Genomic DNA, 18,720 nt, shown 5'->3' with positions numbered 1-18,720 from the left:
CTGACAAAACAACTAATTTAACTTTCTTTTACTACAGAGATGAAATAACTGCGTAAGATGAAATAATTCTCCCAAGAGAGAGAGAGAGAGAGAGAGAGAGAGTCAGAGAGCATTTAGAGTTGAAGCAAAAGTTCGTGAAGACATTTAGGGTTACATCGGTGTTTCCCGGAAATCTCCATTACCTAGAATTGCATGATACTTGTTCCTCATATGCTAAAGAAGCAACATAAAGATATTCTATACGTATTAAGTACTTTTTTTTTTTTGCCAAAGGTGGAAAGTTGGGGCAGGTATACAGTATTTGCTATTGAAGGAAGGATGTTTTTGACACTGTTGATTGCCTACCTACGTCAGTTCTGTGAAACAGATCATTTACCAAACAACTTCCTCTAAAACAGCTATGACAAAACTCGAACATAACTTTGCACCCTATGGTATTCCTAATTTTGTTATCAGTGACAATGGGCCGGCAATACTTTTTCCAAGAATCTGCACCTTCATGCAGACAATGATTATTTTCTCTTTAGCTTGTCCTTGGAAATACCAGACCTACTGGAGCAATGTATGCTGTAGTGGAGATTACTAGAAAATTTATGTACAAAAGCGGAAAGCGAAAGGTCATTAATACGTAAAACTTTTGAACACCCGTTATACACCCCAAGAAAGAGGAAATGGTTCTTGTACAACGAAAAGCATCTTGCAAACAGTTTTTGTTGCAAAAGTTTAAGTCCTCAGAATGCTGGAAATTTCGGTCGATTGCAACCTAATGACAAAAAAGAAATGGCATGGAAAGGAAGTGTTGTAGGTAGAAACATTAAAAGCTGTATTCATGACAGGATAACTGCAAGAGGTAAAATGTATTGTAGATACCATAAGCTCCCAAGATCCTTCGTAAAATCACGTCGTGAACCATCAGATATAACCAAGTCGATTATCAGTTCTGGCTCTAGTCCTTTATTGTCAAATGAAATGAACACTGCTCGCGATAATGATAATCCAAGTGTAGGTATTATGCCTAACGAGTTTTTAAAGATCCAAAAGCTTGAATCTTTAATCTAAGATTATGTGGGCATTTCGTATGTAAGATCTCAATTTCTTACGACGAGTTACGCTGGAGCTGGTATCAAGTTTGATTGAATTTATTTCTTACATAAGTTGACTTTTGATTTTTCTCTTCATCAGTTTTCCCAGTCTCAATGACAAGAGAAACGTGTATCAGCGACTTGGAAATCTTTGAAGCTCCTATCTGTTTGCGTAACTTTACTTGGATGGGGTACGAATTGTCTGGGGAGCTATGGAGTTCCAAGCTTCTTTACATATTCTTAATTTCTGCTGTATCATCGTATTGTGCGTATTAAGATTAGGTTTGATGTTATGGAGTAGCCTCAATAGAAAATGCCTAAAAATTAACCGTAGCCTACCATTCCGATTGCATCTAACAAAAACAGCCATAACTTTTAGCTGGGAATTACTGTTATGTGATCAGGTGAAAAATTTTTAGTAAGCTAAAACTTGAAGTGCACTACACTGATTTAGTTGCACTGGTTTGGTTGAAGAGCACTATACTGCACTAGTCTTAAGTGCCGTTGGTGGACTTAACCTAATATACTGCGTTGGTTTAAGTGCAGTTGGTTAATTTGATTGTACTGGATCGGCATAATCACAGACATTTAGTTTAAGTGTTTTTGATGATTTAATTGATCTGGATCGCTATAATTGCTGTAGACTGACTTATTAGCATGACATTGTTTGTGGTGCAATGAAATGGTCCAAGTGATCTGGATTGGTTAACCCTGTCTGGTGGAAATCCAATGCTGAGGTCACAAGTCGGGCGATGACTCACCTCTCCTCCAAGGCCCAAGGAAACAAGCGCCCTCAGGTGCATGCATTTAACTAGAATGACACCGTAGCAGAGGGCCAAGCATAAAGGTGGTGCCCACTGCCGTAATGCACATGTAATGGGTGAAGGGGGCAAAACATAGACCACACATGACGAATACACTCCCATGACACCCATTAAAAGAACAGCTCCCAGCACCTGTAAGGAAGAAGACAATTTGAGGAGAGGTTTAAAGATGAGACGGTTAAAAAATAAATAACAACATTGTGAGACTTTCTTTTCGATGGAATGAAGTTATGCATTTCATCTGACAATAACAAAATACGAAAGCAATAATAATCGATAAGAGGTAATCATAATACAAAATAGAGCAGGTAACTCGGACGCATTACCTGAGGGCCATTCAGTGTACCATCACAGACACGAAGTGCTACATAGATGCACACATAAAGAGCAGAGATGACACCCAGAGAAGCAACGACAAGGACTGTAAATGCCCACGTGCGACCAACATAATCCTGAAAAATGAAGAAAAATTACTAGTCAAGTACAAAATGAAACTAAAGCCTTTCATCAGGACAGATACAGCAACCAGGCCGGGCAATGAATCCGTAATAAATTTAGAACATTGTCTTTTGAAATTAATTGCAACACAACGGGGCAATTGAAACAGTGATGAACAGGGTATATCAAATACAGTGCTTTTGGAAGAGAACAGAACAAGTGTACAGTATATACTCCTATACGGTAGATACAAATAATGCCCTGTTGTCATTTAACATTTGGGAAATGTATACTGAATCATTTTCTTACAAATATAATACTTATACCGTGTATAAAGAGATGACTCGGTAATGAGAAAATGTACAATCAAAATTCTATATCGTAGTGTTGAATAAACATTGATTATAAAGGTGTTTTTATCTAACAGTACTTTGAAACTGCTCCGAAAGAAAATAAGAATGAAAGGCAAAGGGATGTTTGGCTTAATGCCTGACTAAAGAAGCCGAAGCAGACAAGCAGCTCTACTTTTCGAAATTTTGTCGCCAGAAAATCTGGAAAGAACACTGCAGAATGTGATTGATACAAAGTTTTCATTCTTATAATCCTTTGCCCTTACTTCCATGAACTTAGTCTGATGAACATGATAATTCGGTGTGAACTTTTATAACACCTAAAAATGATCTTGTAACACAATTTGAAGTTGTTGGATCCATGAAAAGAAAAAAAGCTCTGCACTAGACTAGGGCGTTTCTCTGTCACCATCATCATCGCTTCCAATGCCGTGTGATGCAAAGGGCCTCTGAAATTCTGCTCCTCGGGTCTTTTTTGAGCTTTATCTTCTACAAATATCCACTCATCTCCAGCCTCCCTTCCCATAGTCTGGGGTTTTGGTGACCAGTGATGCCAAGCTGTCATTGTCATGTGCTATTATGCCAGACTGGTGCGAAGGACATTTGCAAGCCAGCCATCTACACCTCCCCTTTCCTTTTTTGCTATCATTTCTTACTGTATCCTGCCATCTGACCCCAATATTCTTCAAGTTTTATTCTCAAAATCAACCATATCTTTAGACACTGTTTCACTGTCACACCATGATACATATCGAAATAGCTATCCAGATCGTACTGTATGTATGCATAATCTTACTTTGGGTTTCAATATCTGACTGTTTGATATCCAAATCATACTCAATCTACCCATTGTTTGATTTGTCTTTTTTAGTCTTCCACTTAATCAAACTTCAATAGAATCTGTCCTGGGTATCATTGCACCTAAATATTTTTAGATTCAATTGGTATTTAATCTATAAGAGTGTGCAGTCCCACGGTATATACAATTTCCCTTTCCTTTCTTTGGAGAGCTCATATTGCACCATTTTCATTCAAATCTTGCGAGCAGTAGTTTATTGCTCACTGCTCTCCATTCACTCACTGCCTTTTCTACATTTGTTATAAAGATCATGCCTGTCTCCTCTATCAGTTCCATCTGTTCTTTCTGGATATATGTACGGTACATATCACCCCCTTCTAGTCTCGCTTTTCTAATTCTTTTGTACTGCGTTTTGCAAACAGCTAAGATGGCAGCCTATATCTTTTTAATTCGTTTTTTATCTGTTTCATCTGTCCAACTGGATTCAGGGCTCTTAAATTCCTTTTTCCTATTTTCAAGTCATCTTTAGTGATTATAAACCAAGAGAGTCATAGCATCCCCAGTATGCCTGGGATTGGGTTCATTTCTACTGTATATTTTGACTATCCATTAATGTGGCCGAAGCCATCGAGGATTCCTTGGTATAATGCAGTAAAGGATAGCCACTTCCTTGTAGTGTGCAATTCCTAGACAACCTCTGCCATTACTTACTGGCTTTTAATCAAGGTCATCAACCAGGCATTCAGTGTTAAGGCTGAGGAGAGAATGCAATAACGCCATAACTCTGTCCAGCATTCTGCTGCCAATCTAAGACAAATGCTTTTAACTAGTGCGCCGTTGGATTTAAATTTCTATTAATTCGATTTTGCAAAATTATAATATAATTTCCGTAAAGATATTATATTTGAATCCTGTTTAAATGATTAGGACGAACAGTACCATCAGGGTTCACTGACTTTAGGTACAATGAATCTCAGACTTTTGGCGGCATTTAGGTACACCACTAAGGAGTAAAAGGACACAGCAATAGCATCTGAAGTCTAGAACAGATCTTATAGGCACAAGGAATAAGAAAGTCCCTTATTTTTAGGTGACAGAAATAATTGGGATGTTGAACAAGCCGCATAACTTTAAATGGCGTAGGAAAACGGCCTCAAGATCATACTGTACTGCCCTCCTTTAAGACCTGATGGTAAAAGATTAGAAAAAGATGACGTTCACACAAAGGTATGCTGATTAGAGGTGGGCATTGTGAGGTTTACTAAAAAAAAAAAGCATCATTTTGCTATGTTAGTGTACGTTCTTAACACAACAACAAATGATGATCAGAAAATACAGTATCACCTGAACTAACGAAAATAAGAAAACGGTATAATATTGTATGACTGAAATTAACAGAAAATGCTACAAAAGCAGAAATTATAAAGTTGAAGAATCATGGAATTTTGGAAGTTACCAACGTCTCTACATCAGTTGGAAATTTAAGGAATATTAGGGAAACAAGTGTAAAGATCATCAATACTGTCTTCATGCAGACCGATATGGAAATATTTCTTAAAATTACAAGTCTACTGGAGGATGCAAGATGAATACTAAACAAGAAATTTCTTGTCTGCCAGAGTAATCAAAGCAAGGAGACTCAAATTACGCAAGGATAGAGGCATGAAATATAACCTGTTGGTATGCAGAACAGAAATGAGGATAAAAATTCATAAGAACAGTGTTGACAAAGCTTTGGTATTATAAACCTACAAAAAAGAAGTTCCAAAGCTCAGGAAATAAACTGATTTAGCACACGATCTCATTAACCACCCACTCTCACCTCATGGGTTAGTAGCACAGCTTCCACTTGGTAATCGTTGTTAAGCGTCTCTTGCATTGCCATGAGAGGGAGTGTTCTCCCTTCGCGCCATCGGGTCCTTTCCACTGCCCACACTTCTCCAGGATTATTCCACACCACGCCTGTGTCTTCCCTGTAAACACCCACCTGAGGAAATTGATTTATTGGTACCCAGTTATGTGATATGTTAGAAGTGAAGAGTAATTATTTTTAAACTGGTGAATTCATGAAAGTTTTTTATAATAAAACTCTAGCAGAGAGGATGCATACAGTAGATTACGGGGACAAGATGGGATCCTTTGTGGTCAATAAAAAGGTTGAACATATCAAGTCCTTTTTTTATCCTACCCTGTATGGTCTCTCCTTTCCCAAAAAAATCTAAGATATTATTTTATATATCAATGACTTGCCTTCCTAAGAAATAGACTCTAAATTATACTGAAAAACTATCTGAGACATTACTTGAATTTATTATATCACCTAATGTTATATCGTTCTTAGCCCAAACTACCCACTTTGTAAAAGACAACATTTAAACTTGCATTAAATCTTACAAGTCTAGCACAAGTGGCAGCTAGTCAAAACAAGGTCCGGAATGCAACAAAATAAGTAAGACTAACCTGTGTAAGACCTTCTGCAGTAGTTCTTCTGATTGTAAAAGTATTCACAAGCCTGCCATCAGCTGTGTAGCGAATACGATCTGATCCTCCGCCAACAGTGAATGACAATTTCAGCAAAGCTTCCAAGATGTCTGTTAAAGAAAGATATATTTGAATTAGAAAATAAGCCAAAGTCAAACGACTGCTCCAAGTCTATGATATAACAAAGCGTGATATCATACCGTAGAAATTAGCACAAACTATGAAAAAAAAAATCCTTTCCTTGTAATGTTAAAAAAATGAAACTGAATCCTGACTCTGCATCAAGAGCCACCTTGAAATTTGACAACCAGTTTCCTGGCCCATAACATTGCCCCCTATAATGTTTCATGGTGTTCCAGTAAAAAGGGATTCTGTGTTTGAATCTGGATTCGTATCTCTAAATGTGGCCAGCTCTACCCTGCTGAATATTCCGACGCTCGGGAAAATTTAACTGAAATATACCAGTAGCTCTAAGATATAATACAAACCGACAGTCAGTTAGACAAACACAGGTAAATACAAAACTTAGGATTATGAATAAAACTGGAACAGAATTTAATACTCATGTCAGGTAGAATTATTGTGAAGGGTAAATTTGTTATTTTTTACTTTCAAGCCGCCAATTGCTCTTCACCTTTATGGAGGTCATGCCTCAGTGCTTCCAAGCAATGAACACCTGTTGAACACCTTTCAATCTGGACGAGCCTGAAGGCAGCCGCTAAGGAGGACACGGCTTTCACAGTGGCTGTAGCAGAGGCATCATCCTTTGCTGACAAGGGAGACGCTGACGATGGGGTTCCTATCACCTTCGGACACGGGCGAGTGGATCCCAGTACATTATCTCCCTAGTTGGAAATATGTGTTAACTTTTAGGCTGTTTATTCAGTTACTCATTTGCTTATCATAAAATATCAATGAAACTACTGACGAAGATTTTCATAAACAAAAATCATGAGCTCAAACTGAAAAACAAAAATTGGGCCTGGTCTACAGCCATAAGGGCTGATGGAGGGTCTCTTAACAGAAGCATGTGAATGGAATGAGAAATGATAATCCATCATTGGTTACAGACATCATTCAAAATTTTAATTTGTTTTCACTCTCGCCTTGCAAAACAGTACGATTTCATCATTTATAATTGGAATATTACTTATTTTGTACGACATGATACTTAGAAGCAACTTTTGTCTTTAAAAGTTGCTTTTAAGTATTCATAAACTTCATTCAAAATGAATGAAGTTTCTGAAAGTAACCAAAATCTATTTTCTAAAACTATACCAACAAATCTAGTAATGAGTAACTTAATGAGAAACTGCAACTTGCCTAGTGTGAGTGAGCACTTACCTCAGTATGACAGTGTAGCACTGACTGTCTATATGAGTGAGCCAGAGGAGTCAAAAGAGAGTTGTTGCTAAAGAGAGCATGTTGGAAGTATTTCTGGAATCCAGGGATGACTGGGGAATGGGCTTCCACTACCAGTGATCCGGGAAATTTTTTGCTCATCTGTTCAGATAAATGGATATTCTTCATTATTATTTTTTTCATCTTAGATAAAAACAAACGTGTTTTTACAACCTTGCAAATCCTAATGTAAGTCTAAGGTAAAGCAAGCATTTGCTTTCATTTGATAATTTATTTTTATTGCTCATATACAGCATTGTCACTTTGACTTGGAAAACTAGAAATGATCAGCAGCTGTCTGACATCAGCATACGAAACTTAGAAAAACTGTTCCTAACCAAACAAAGAATAATGTGCATTAAGATCAAATAAATGTCTTACCCTCTCAACATCAAGATCTTCAGAGTCAACTGGATTTCCAAGAGTAGACAGAACCCATCTGATCTTGGTTCTCCTGAGCACCCGACTGTCAAGCTCAGCACTTAGGACGTTCAACTCACTTACATTCACAAGCATCACGATGACGCCACTGTAACCCTGAGTGAAAGACGATTCGCCGAATGAAAATGTGCTCAATAAAATGATTATCCCACATACTGTATGACTAGGCACAACTGGTTTTTAAAAATAATATAGGTGATCTACTGTACTTGATTTCTACCTGGGTTGTTCTGAATAAGCTAAGCCTGGTTTGCAAAAGCTGTACTTATCGTTATTTACCTAAAATGCGAAATATTTCGACTACCATTAAGCAAATCTTTTTTTAGCAAGTATTAATGACATATTCTTCTGAGTCATACAAAACACAAGATCACATCACCTGCAGCCTTTCGTTTGAAAATTAACTAAACAAAAATTTGTATACAATTTAACTTGCATTTACTGTATTGCCCGGTGGAATCCTTTAATTAAGAGCGACGCCATGGCCTCCAGAGAAGAGAGTTGAAGAAAAGGATTGATTAAAATTATGTTTTGGGAAAGAAAAACAATAAATGAACCATTTTCATAGTGTTTCCTCTTCCTTACCACTTGGTTCGTGATGAAATTAGTCACTTGGTTTGGCAGAATGTTGTTAATTTTGCTGTTATCGTTACCAGCGTCCTTATCAAGCTGGAGGATATGAAGAATCCTCATTCCACCTCTGGCTGCTCTTTCTTCCAGTACCTGAGTTGCCTGAGCGCAGCTGGATACAACGTTCACAGCCACTCCTGCCCCGCCGATGCGGACTGCTGCTGACAGCGCAGCCTGTAATTCATCACGACCACAATCCTTTATCAACAGCTACAACAACAAGAATGACAGGTAGTAATCATACTGCATAAAATACATGTATCCATATATCTTTTCTCTGTGTAATACAGACAGTTTACTGGGAATAGACTCCAAGTTGGAACTTGCTGTCTTCCAGCCTTGAGTCAGCGTCTTACTACTCTACTAGCCACTACAAAAGAGCGCAAAATGAAGGTAGGTAGGCTACCCTTGGTCACAAGGCCAATGCAAAGTTGCTTGGTCAGAGCTTCGAGATGGCAGGTAACGTCCCTAAGGTAAGAAGTTGTCACCTTACCCTCTCTTTTATTATATAATGTATTTCACAGGCAGTTTCAAGACATCACGTCTCCTTTTCATTGTGCAAAATAATGATATGGTCACACAAAGTTACGTGAAAAGAAACTTGGTTTGAATAAAATGTAAACAAACCAAGGCTATGAGATGAATTTTACAAGTAGAGCGTTCAAATCTCAGTTAGTCTATTGACAATAGTCGAAGATATTGCTATAGCAGAGTCCACCCAGCTTTGCAGCTAAGCCCCGCCCACTGATTACGTCACGAACATTCCTTGAAGCTGATTTGTTGGCAATGGTTTCGAAAAGTTGGTTAATCTGTGGTTCTTTTAATCTTCATTTATTTTGCAATGGTTGTTTTACCGAACTAAAATAATGTCTGCTGATTATCCCCTGCAATGAAATGATAATATACATCTCCCTAAAAATGGTAAAAAAAATAGGAAAATATGAATGAAGTCAGGAGTGTTCCGCGATGCTGCAGTGTTGTGCTTCGTAAATGAGGTTCATTTGAATAAGGAGGTGACACATAGAATGTCTGCGTTCGAATCGGTGCACTTGAATCACTGGACAATGATAATTACCGTCTGATATTGTCAAGCATGTTCATCATTCTAAATTTAACACAAAGACTTTCTCAGAGCTGTGGAGATTGGTATTTCATACTAATTTCAGGAAATTTTACTACATTTTAATAGTCATAAAATCGATTTCATTGCAATCGTTTACACATTCGGAGGGATGACAAGCAGTGACTTCTTCTTCTTGCCTGCACTCTACAAAACCAGAATATGCCTATGTGTAACTTAAAGTTACAGTATGATAGGCTATACGAGTCATATTCGATATAATTTGCTGAGAATTTTGTTAAGGACATGATCTCCTTTCGAAATAACATGATCATAAAAAATGATATAGACCTGTAATGTCCTATGTCTGTATGACGTTTGTATTATAGGCCTATCTTATATGCAGCAGTTTTACTGTGGTTCTTGTTGTGATTATTCTTGTTTTTGTTGCTGCTGTTATGGTGCTTGTAGTGTCTTCGAACAATTTTCATATGGTAACCTAATATTGCAGAAGAAAACAGAGACCTATTCTGAAAATACTGTTGTAAAGAATTACCTGCCTACTCTTGTTAATTGAAATTTAGTCATTATCGTCTTTCGAACGAAAAATAGCCTATAGAAGTTGGGTTACAGGACTTTTGCTGTATACTGTACTATAGGTGTATATATATATATATATATATATATATATATATATATATATATATATATATATATATATATATATATATATATATATATATATATATACATGCTAATGTTGCAATTTTCTTCCAGGCCTTACAAACGCATTGGATTTATCATGGGCATAACTCTGGAGGCAGTGAAGAAAGTAGTCAACCATGCCACCACGTCCCCCACCTCTCCCCCCTCGACACCTGCAGCATCACCAGCACCACCTGTCTTTGACAACTTTACAGTTGGGGCCATTCGCCGTTTCATTCACCAAAAGCTTGCTGAGAAGCAGTACTTCACAGTTAGTACCCTGACGGTTGACCTTAAGACTGCCAACATCATTCCGGGGAGACGTCAAAGTCTTCAGTACTCCGGCTCATGCAGGCAATGGGATTTCAGTACTGGAGATCTCAACGAAAGATGTACGTGAGAAAAAAATCATTTGACATCGCGTGCCGGAGGATCAGTGCTCTCCGAGCTCTACGGCACCACAGGGAGGAGGGAACTCAGGTGGTGTATGTGGACGAGACTTGGTTCACCACCCAGATGGGCCACAACAAGCAGTGGGTTGATACCACACAGGCTAACACCAGCGCCTCTTATAGCCGTCAAGTGCTACCCGGAGAAGGAGAGCATTTCATGGTAGTTGCAGCTGGCACGGCCAATGGCTTCTTAGAAGGGTCATACTTTTACTACCCAACCAAGTCTAACCAGGGTGACTACCACGGGGAAATTAATAGCGAGCTTTTCCACCAGTGGCTAACAACACAGCTCCTGCTGTCCCTCCCCGAGCCATCAATACTTGTGATAGGCAATGCTCCATATCATTGCCCACTAACTAGTCGTTGCCCTACATCAGCCACCAAAAGGGAGAACCTCATCAAATGGCTGAAGCATCGTAGGATACCTTTCCCAACAGGAGCCACACGCCTAGAGCTACTTCTCATTTGCCAAAAAAATCGGCTGAAGCCCCGCTACAAAATGGATGTCATCAGGGAGTGGGGCCATGAGGTTGTACGCCTTCCTCCTGGCCACCCTGAGCTCAGTGCCATTGAGCAGGTATGAGGGTGCATGAAGAGCCACGTCCGCTCATCCCTCCAGCGATTCACCAGGGCGGACCTTCAGGCCAAGTTACAGGAGGCCAGGCTTTGCGCTAATCTGGAGGTGTGGACAGAAGATTCGTCAGTCTCAGCACTTTGAGGAGGAGTACTAGACGTTGGATAATATCTACGAGAGTGTGAAACCTTTTGTCATAAACATAGCCACTGATGATGAGGATGAGGATGAAGACCTCTTCCTGGACAGCAATGGAGAATAAACTGTATTGGGTGTTTAATTTCTGTACTTGCAACTATGTTTTTGAAACATATAAGCCAAACAATGGTTGTTTCATCATAAAAATGTATTACACATATTGATACTTATCAATAAATTGAAGTATATCGATTCAATGATCTACGCTAAAAACCAACTCCTCAAACAGTAACAAAACTTACAGAAAATACACCTTTACAGTGTTCGAGCCACTTTATAATTAAATGGCAATCTCCATTTTAATTTCCCCAAAACCTTATACTTGACAGGTTACTATTTTAAACTGGCCACGCTTCACAGTGGATTGGATTGATTTGGATCATGGAATTTAGGGCATAGCCTAAGGCTACGGTTACTATGGATGCGAATTCTGACGAATATTTGTTCTGACGAGTTCTGACGAATTCGAAGAAAAAACAAAGGCATGCATTCCAATGAGAGTGTTTACAGTGGCAGCAATGAACACATCAGAACACGTACGAAGTCGTCAGAACCATTTGAGCGTTCAAACAAGTTTGATTTTTCATGCGACCTGCATCTGTTTTGGTATTTTTGTGCATTGAATTTAGATTGATTTTATTATTCCACCATGGATAACGATAAATTAATCAGCCTTGTGTACGAGAACAGGTGTTTGTGGGATATGAGAGACAAAAATTACCATAACAGAGATATTTCTCGGCAAAAAGTGGGAGAAGATTGCTACAGAACTCAACACTAGCAGTAAGTACAATTTTTATTTTGATGTGGGGTTAACATTTTAAGCAATTAAAAGTAATTGGGACATAATTTACTATTACAGAATTTCTTGCATATTACTTGCTGTAATTAACGGTAAATGATGAATAATATAATTAATTATATATGTTTTTAGTAAAGAACTAGATAACTTTGCGGACTTTCAAGAAAAAAATATTGCTCAAGTTCATCCATCTTTGCTGGGCGGCAGAAACGTTGACTATCAGAATATCAGAAAATGCATACAGTGTAACCACCTATTTCTGACGAGGGTTTCTGACGTATTCGTCAGAAGACATTTTCGTCAGAATTCGCATCCATAGTAACCGTAGCCTAAGGGTGGAACCTATTAATGTCATTCAGGTCTGAGAAATAGTTGTAGGTGTTGGAAAGCAAGCAAGGAAAAAGCAATGTATAAAAAAATTACAGAATATTAGCAAGAAAAGGAGATAGAGGGTTGTTGGTCATTTTGTGTTAAGATCACTTACCAATTATTCAATTGTCTATTCATTACAATGATCGTTACTGTCATATTAGGAAAAATATCAAGAGCTATGACGAATGCCAAAGTTTTCTTCACTTTGTTAATTGATTTTTAATTATATAATTTTTCAATGGAGAAATAGTGATAGAAAGTAATTTCTCGGATTACTTGTGGGAACCCTTTTCTTCAAGGATTCTGGCACTCAACCACTTGGCATAAATCCTGTATACTACTACAACCACTACTACAAAGTGTAAACAAGGAGTATTGGTTGCATTTCATTGTTGCCAAAGGTTGAGACCTTTTCACGAATAGCCAATTATCCATCGAGGAGGAGGCAAGTTAATGACGTCATTATATCTTCGAAAGACATTCCTCTGAGTTTGCTGGCGGTGTTACTCTTATGATTACCAGAATTGTGCAACTTTTGTAATACAGAATACAGTCAAAAATTAGATAGGGATGTAAGATACCCTGTGACATAGAGTCATCTTTGTCAGATACGTTGATAAAATTTTATTCCTGAAAAACACAGGGACACAGGCTGTGAATCTCTTAATAGGACGGGCACTAATAATAATTAGAGAATATATCATCGGCAAGTGGGCAGAGCCACAGTGAAGAGACATTTTCCCCATATGTAAACTACTCTTCACTGTGGGTGGAGCCTCATGACGTCATAGCTTAACATCACTATTGTGTTTAAAACCCTTATCTGCGATTTTGATGGCTCTGGCATAGGAAACGCACTTTTACTCTGATAAGTACCAGAACTATTGAACTTAGGTACTAAATAATACTTGCAAAAATTAGGTAGGGTTATAAAATATACACTTGCCAACTTTCACCTTTATCCAATGCTTTGATAAAAAGGTATTGCCGAAAAAACGTGTTTTGTCGGCTCTGTATCCCTTAGTAGGTACGTACGATTTTCTTGGATATTTTACGCAATCATTTTGTTCAAGTTATTTCCAGACTGCCAGAGTTAACTAGGATTACGCCACGTCTACTTGGGAATGCAAGCGCCGTAAAGTGGAATCTTTGAGTTTTAGGACAACTACATGCGGTGGTTAAAGAAGAAAAGAAAGAGCAGACAGGCAATAGGCAGAAGGAACTCCTGAACCGTCTCCCGGCGCCCCACCTCACAAGTAGTTTCCAGCAACATGTTGCAGTTTAAAGGAAAATATTTTAGCGTTGGCTTGAAGCAAGGAGCCGTTCTAAGAAAAACATCTCCCGTCAACCAGTTTCAAGCCACATCTACGAGTTACGATCGGCCAAAGTGAAAATATGTCATTTTTATAATAAAATAAAATTTTACGCATACTTACCTGATAGTCATAATAGCTGTCGTCTCTGACGTCTTCGGCAGAAATTCAAAAATTCGCGGCAGCGTCGATAGTTAGGTCACGTGATACCCCTTCCCCTGGCCCCCTACAGGGAGTGAGTGGAACTACCCACCAATACAGTCAGATGTTTTATGCTACCCTTGCCCATGATTGGGGAGGAGGGTGGAGTTTTGTATGACTATCAGGTAAGTATGTGTAAAATTTTATTTTTATTATAAAATGACATTTTTACACATATGACTTACCTGATAGTCATAATAGCTGATTGGCACATTATAGGCGGTGGGTTCATGGCAGGCAACACACTAAACAATGTAAATATATGTCAAGATTCAAAAAGAATCGGTAGTTCCTTACCTTCTGAGGTAGCTGAAGTCATTGGTACTGCCTTTTTCATTGCTATCCTCAGTCGCACCGGACAAGGTATATAGACCTGATTTGCCGAAGTGCATGAGAGCTTACATGTAGTCGAGGGCTAACCGTGGACTATCATGCATAATAGATACTAAAAGTGCCCCTGCTCTGGGCTTCAGCATCATCAACAACCTTCACCATAAGGGTATCACCACTAAATATATAAACCCAATTCACCTAAATATAACTGTGGGGGCACATCCAGACATGGTGTAGTGCCCCAGACTTCCCAAAACCAACAAACCCATCTCAAGGCGAAAAATTAATAGGTTTCATTAGGAAGGAAAGACTTCCTATACCCCTTCCCCGAAAACCGTGCCAGTCACCATAAACGGGCCCAACGTTGAGCAATTTTCAAAAACTGTTTCAATTTCTCTTAAGTAATGCATGGCGAACACTGAGTTACACCTCCAAAAGGTAGCCTGCAAAATATTGTCTAATGACAAATTTTTCCGGTATGCCAAAGACATAGCCACCGCTCTAACCTCATGGGCTTTCACTTTAAGCACTTTACAACGATCGGGATCCAATTCAGAGTGTGAGTCCATAATAATTTTTTCTGAGAAAGAAAGCTAAAGCATTCTTAGACATGGGCCGTTTCGGATCCTTTTACGAACACCACAAATTTTTGCGTTGGACCTCTAATGTCTTTCGTCCTCTCGACCTTTAATGGTCGAGGACGAGAACTCTTAATCCTATTCAGAATAACAAAAATTTGCTATCTCCAAAACAGAGGTTTTGTAGAAGAGATTCCATTCTGCTTGCACCAATTTCTAAAAATAGACCACTTGGACTGATACAATTTTTCTGAAGAGACTCTCCTTGGTCTTGCAATTGCCTCAGCAACCTTTGAAAATCCTTTCTGTCTAAGGATTCGCTCGACAGTCTGAATCTGTCAGATGTAGAACGGACAGATTCTTGTGGATCACCTTTGAATTTGGCTGCTTGAGTAGATCTATCCTCTCTGGCAATATTCTTGAAAATCCATCAGTAAATCTAAAAGGTCCGGGAACCAATCCTCACCGGCCAGAAAGGTGCTATTAGTGTCATTCTGCAATTTGCTTGTTCCCTGAACTTTGCCAACACTTGCCCTAAAATCTTGAATGGGGAAATCGTAAACCTCCAGATGAGACCAGCTCATTAACATTGCGTCTATTCCCCAGGCTCTTTCGTCCGGCACTGGAGAGCAGAATACGGGAAGACGGTGATTTTCGGCCGTCGCGAAAACAGATCTATCCATGGTTCTCCCCAAATCGTCCAAAGCCTCTGACAAATTTTGGGCGTTCAGCGTCCACCCGTAGGAAGTACTCTGGTTCCTCCTGCTCAATCCATCCGCCCTGACATTCAGCTTCCCTTGAATGAAGCGAGTCAATATGTCTACCTTCCTTTCTTCCGTCCATAACCACAGATCCTTTGCTTTCTCGAAAAGGGAGAAAGAATCGTTCCTCCTTGCTTTCTTATGTAAGACAGTGCAGTCGTATTGTCCGAATGAACAATCACTGTCTTGTCCCTTACTATTGACTCGAACGCTCAAGCCCTGAAAATATTGCTTCCAATTCTTTCAGATTTATATGCCAACTCTTCTGAATGCTTGTCCACTGACCTGAAGCCTTTTTTCTGTCCCAATGTTGCTCCCCAACCTAGGTCTGAAATGTCGGAGAACAACATCAGGTCTGGGCTCTTCTCGTTAGAGACAGACCTTCTTTCAGTCTCTCTACTGAATTCCACCAACTCAGATCCTCCTGATCTCTTTTGAAATTGGAAACACAAACGAGTCTGGGAAGAGTTTCCGATCCCAACTTCCTTTAGGTAAAACTGAAGAGGCCTCATGTGAAGCCTTCCCAACCTATCAAACTTCTCCAAATGAAGCCAACGTTCCGAGGAAGCTCATCCACTCGTTTGCCGAACATTTCTCTTTCAACAAAAACTCCTGAATTCTCATCAATGCCGTCTCTATTCTCTTCTCTGACGGAGAAGCCCGAAAAGTCGCTGAGTTCATTGTTACTCCCAAATAAGTAATGGACCAGATGGTGTTAGCTCGCGACTTCTGAAAGTTTACAATAATCCCCAGCTCTTTCGCCAGAGACAGAGTTTCTCTAAATCCTCCACACACTTCTCTCTCGTCTCTGCTTTTAACAGCCAGTCGTCCAGATAAAAAACTATCTTATCCCCTCCAAATGGAGCCATTTTTTGCGACTGAGTTAGGGTTCTCGTAAAGACTTGAGGAGCCGTTGAAAGGCCAAACAAAGGCTCTGAACTGAAAACTTTGTTCCCAAACACAAACCTTAGGAACTTCCTTGAATCCCCGTGGATTGGAACATGGAAGTAAGCATCTTTCATATCTATCGAGACCATCCAATCTCCCTCTCGAAGGGATCCCAACACCGATTGAATTGTCTCCATAGCAAACCTTTCTTTCTTTACAAACCGATTTAATGCACTTACATCCAGGACAGGCCTCTCCAATCTCCCGAGGCCTTTGGGACTACAAACAGGCGATTGTAAAAACCCGGAGAATCAACACCAAAACTTCTTCATTGCTCGCTTTTCAAGCAACGCCTTTACCTCCTTTTCCAACGACAAAATCTGTCCGACCCTGAGAGTATGCAGCTAATGCTATAGGTTTCGTTTTGTCCAAGGAGGATCATTTTAAGAACGGGATCTTGTAGCCCTCTGAAAGAACTGAAAAAAACCACGGATCTATCCTTGCTCTCCCAAATCTTTACAAAACTGTGGAGCCTCGCTCCCACAGTGTGTGGATATATTAAAAACTTCATTTCTTGTCAGTCTCAGACTTCTTGATTGCTGTTTAAAGCATCCTCTCCTCCCTCTTGCTCTGGGATACGAGTCTGTAGCCGCTCTGCCCAAGAAAGGACCGATCTTTAAATGAAGACGAAGACACTTGTTGTCTAGGAGTAACAGACCCCCTTGTCTAGGGCCTCCTGGTCGACTGAGCTAGAAGATCCTGGCGTAGTCTTCTGTTGAGAAGCCGCCACTTTGAAATTAAATTCTGAGGGAATAGAAAACTTTTGTCCAGAGGCGCAAATAACAATGCAGATCTCTGTGCCTTAGACACTCCTTTAGCCAAAAAGAGCAACACAACTCCTCTTTTTAACAACATAAACAGAAGGAAGTGGAGAGTTCTGCTGCCCCCCCTTACAGCTTTGTCAATACATGACATTACTCCAGAAAGGTCTTCAATTTGGTCTTGATCTAAATCCAGTTCATTCAGTTTTCTACCCAACACCAAAAAGCCCAATCCAGGAAACTTTTAACCTCAAAGCTCTGAATACACCATTAAAGAGCCTGTCCAGTTCGATGATATGAAAAATACCTTGGCAGCATTAAGAGCAGACCTCCTCGCACAGTCAACAATGCCAGAAAAATCTCCTTGTGAGGAAGCTGACACTCCCAAGGAAAAACACTCCACCAGTATTGTACCAGTTCCTCCTTCCTGAAAGAAGCTTAGAAGGAGGGATACAAAACTGCATCTTTCAATATGCCTCTTCTCCTCCAACTACTCTTCAATCCCCTTCAAAGTCTTTCTTGAGGAGATTGATAAACCAACTTGTTATTAGAGATGGATTATTACTAGTGTCCTTAGCATACTGGGATTCCGAACCACGAAACTGGTACTGCTGGAGAGAAGGAATCTGTAAATTCTGCACAAAAAAATCTCAAAAGTTGCTTATAAGCAGAATTGAAGGACTCTCTTTCTACTGCCTCTCCTCCTCCTCTTCTTCCTTATTGCAAATCTTCCTTAGAAGAAACTGGAGAAACCGCCACAGACCTCACTGCAGGCTCAACTTCTAAAACTTCCACTTGATCCTGATTCTCTCCTACATTATCTCTTGAATGATTAAAATATTTAAGAATACTCTCCATCTTCTTTTCTAAAGAAGATAACACCTTCTGTTGTCTCTCAACTTCTCCAGTTAACAAGTCCTGATTCGAGAAGACCCGCAGGTGGCTGCAAGGCATGAACAACAGCAGTCGCATTAATTGCGCTATAAGATCGAGCGGCGTGACGACGGGCTGGCGCCTCAGGCAGGAGTGCAGGGCGGTTGGGCTCCATTGATACGGCTCATGGCGGTCTGGCGCCACTGGCGACGCCGATGGGTAAATGGGCGATCGCCTCCCGATGTGGCGCAGCCAGCGATCTGGCGCCACGTGAAGAGGCGCCTGGCGGTTTGCTGCTCAGAAAGCGGCGCAAAACGCTTATCAGGCGAAGAAAACAGCTCCT

General features: G+C 39.8%; 1 protein-coding gene across 1 annotated transcript in view; it reads right to left on the bottom strand.

Moving 5' to 3' along the window:
* LOC136837201 (metabotropic glutamate receptor 2-like) overlaps window positions 1-18,720 on the bottom strand; it is a 142,229-nt gene that overhangs the window by 8,682 nt on the left and 114,827 nt on the right. Inside the window, exons 6-13 of the mRNA XM_067101871.1 lie at window positions 8,402-8,620; window positions 7,757-7,912; window positions 7,319-7,477; window positions 6,609-6,819; window positions 5,954-6,084; window positions 5,316-5,480; window positions 2,233-2,358; window positions 1,844-2,038 (exon numbers count right to left, since the gene is read on the bottom strand). Of these exons, the coding sequence (XP_066957972.1) occupies window positions 1,844-2,038; window positions 2,233-2,358; window positions 5,316-5,480; window positions 5,954-6,084; window positions 6,609-6,819; window positions 7,319-7,477; window positions 7,757-7,912; window positions 8,402-8,620 (1,362 nt within the window). The remainder of the gene's footprint in view (window positions 1-1,843; window positions 2,039-2,232; window positions 2,359-5,315; window positions 5,481-5,953; window positions 6,085-6,608; window positions 6,820-7,318; window positions 7,478-7,756; window positions 7,913-8,401; window positions 8,621-18,720) is intronic.

The sequence above is a fragment of the Macrobrachium rosenbergii genome, chromosome 58 (assembly GCF_040412425.1).
Source record: "Macrobrachium rosenbergii isolate ZJJX-2024 chromosome 58, ASM4041242v1, whole genome shotgun sequence".
Taxonomy (NCBI): Eukaryota; Metazoa; Arthropoda; class Malacostraca; order Decapoda; family Palaemonidae; genus Macrobrachium; species Macrobrachium rosenbergii.
Note: the sequence above shows the minus strand (reverse complement) of the source record. Positions and strands in the feature narration are given on the sequence as shown.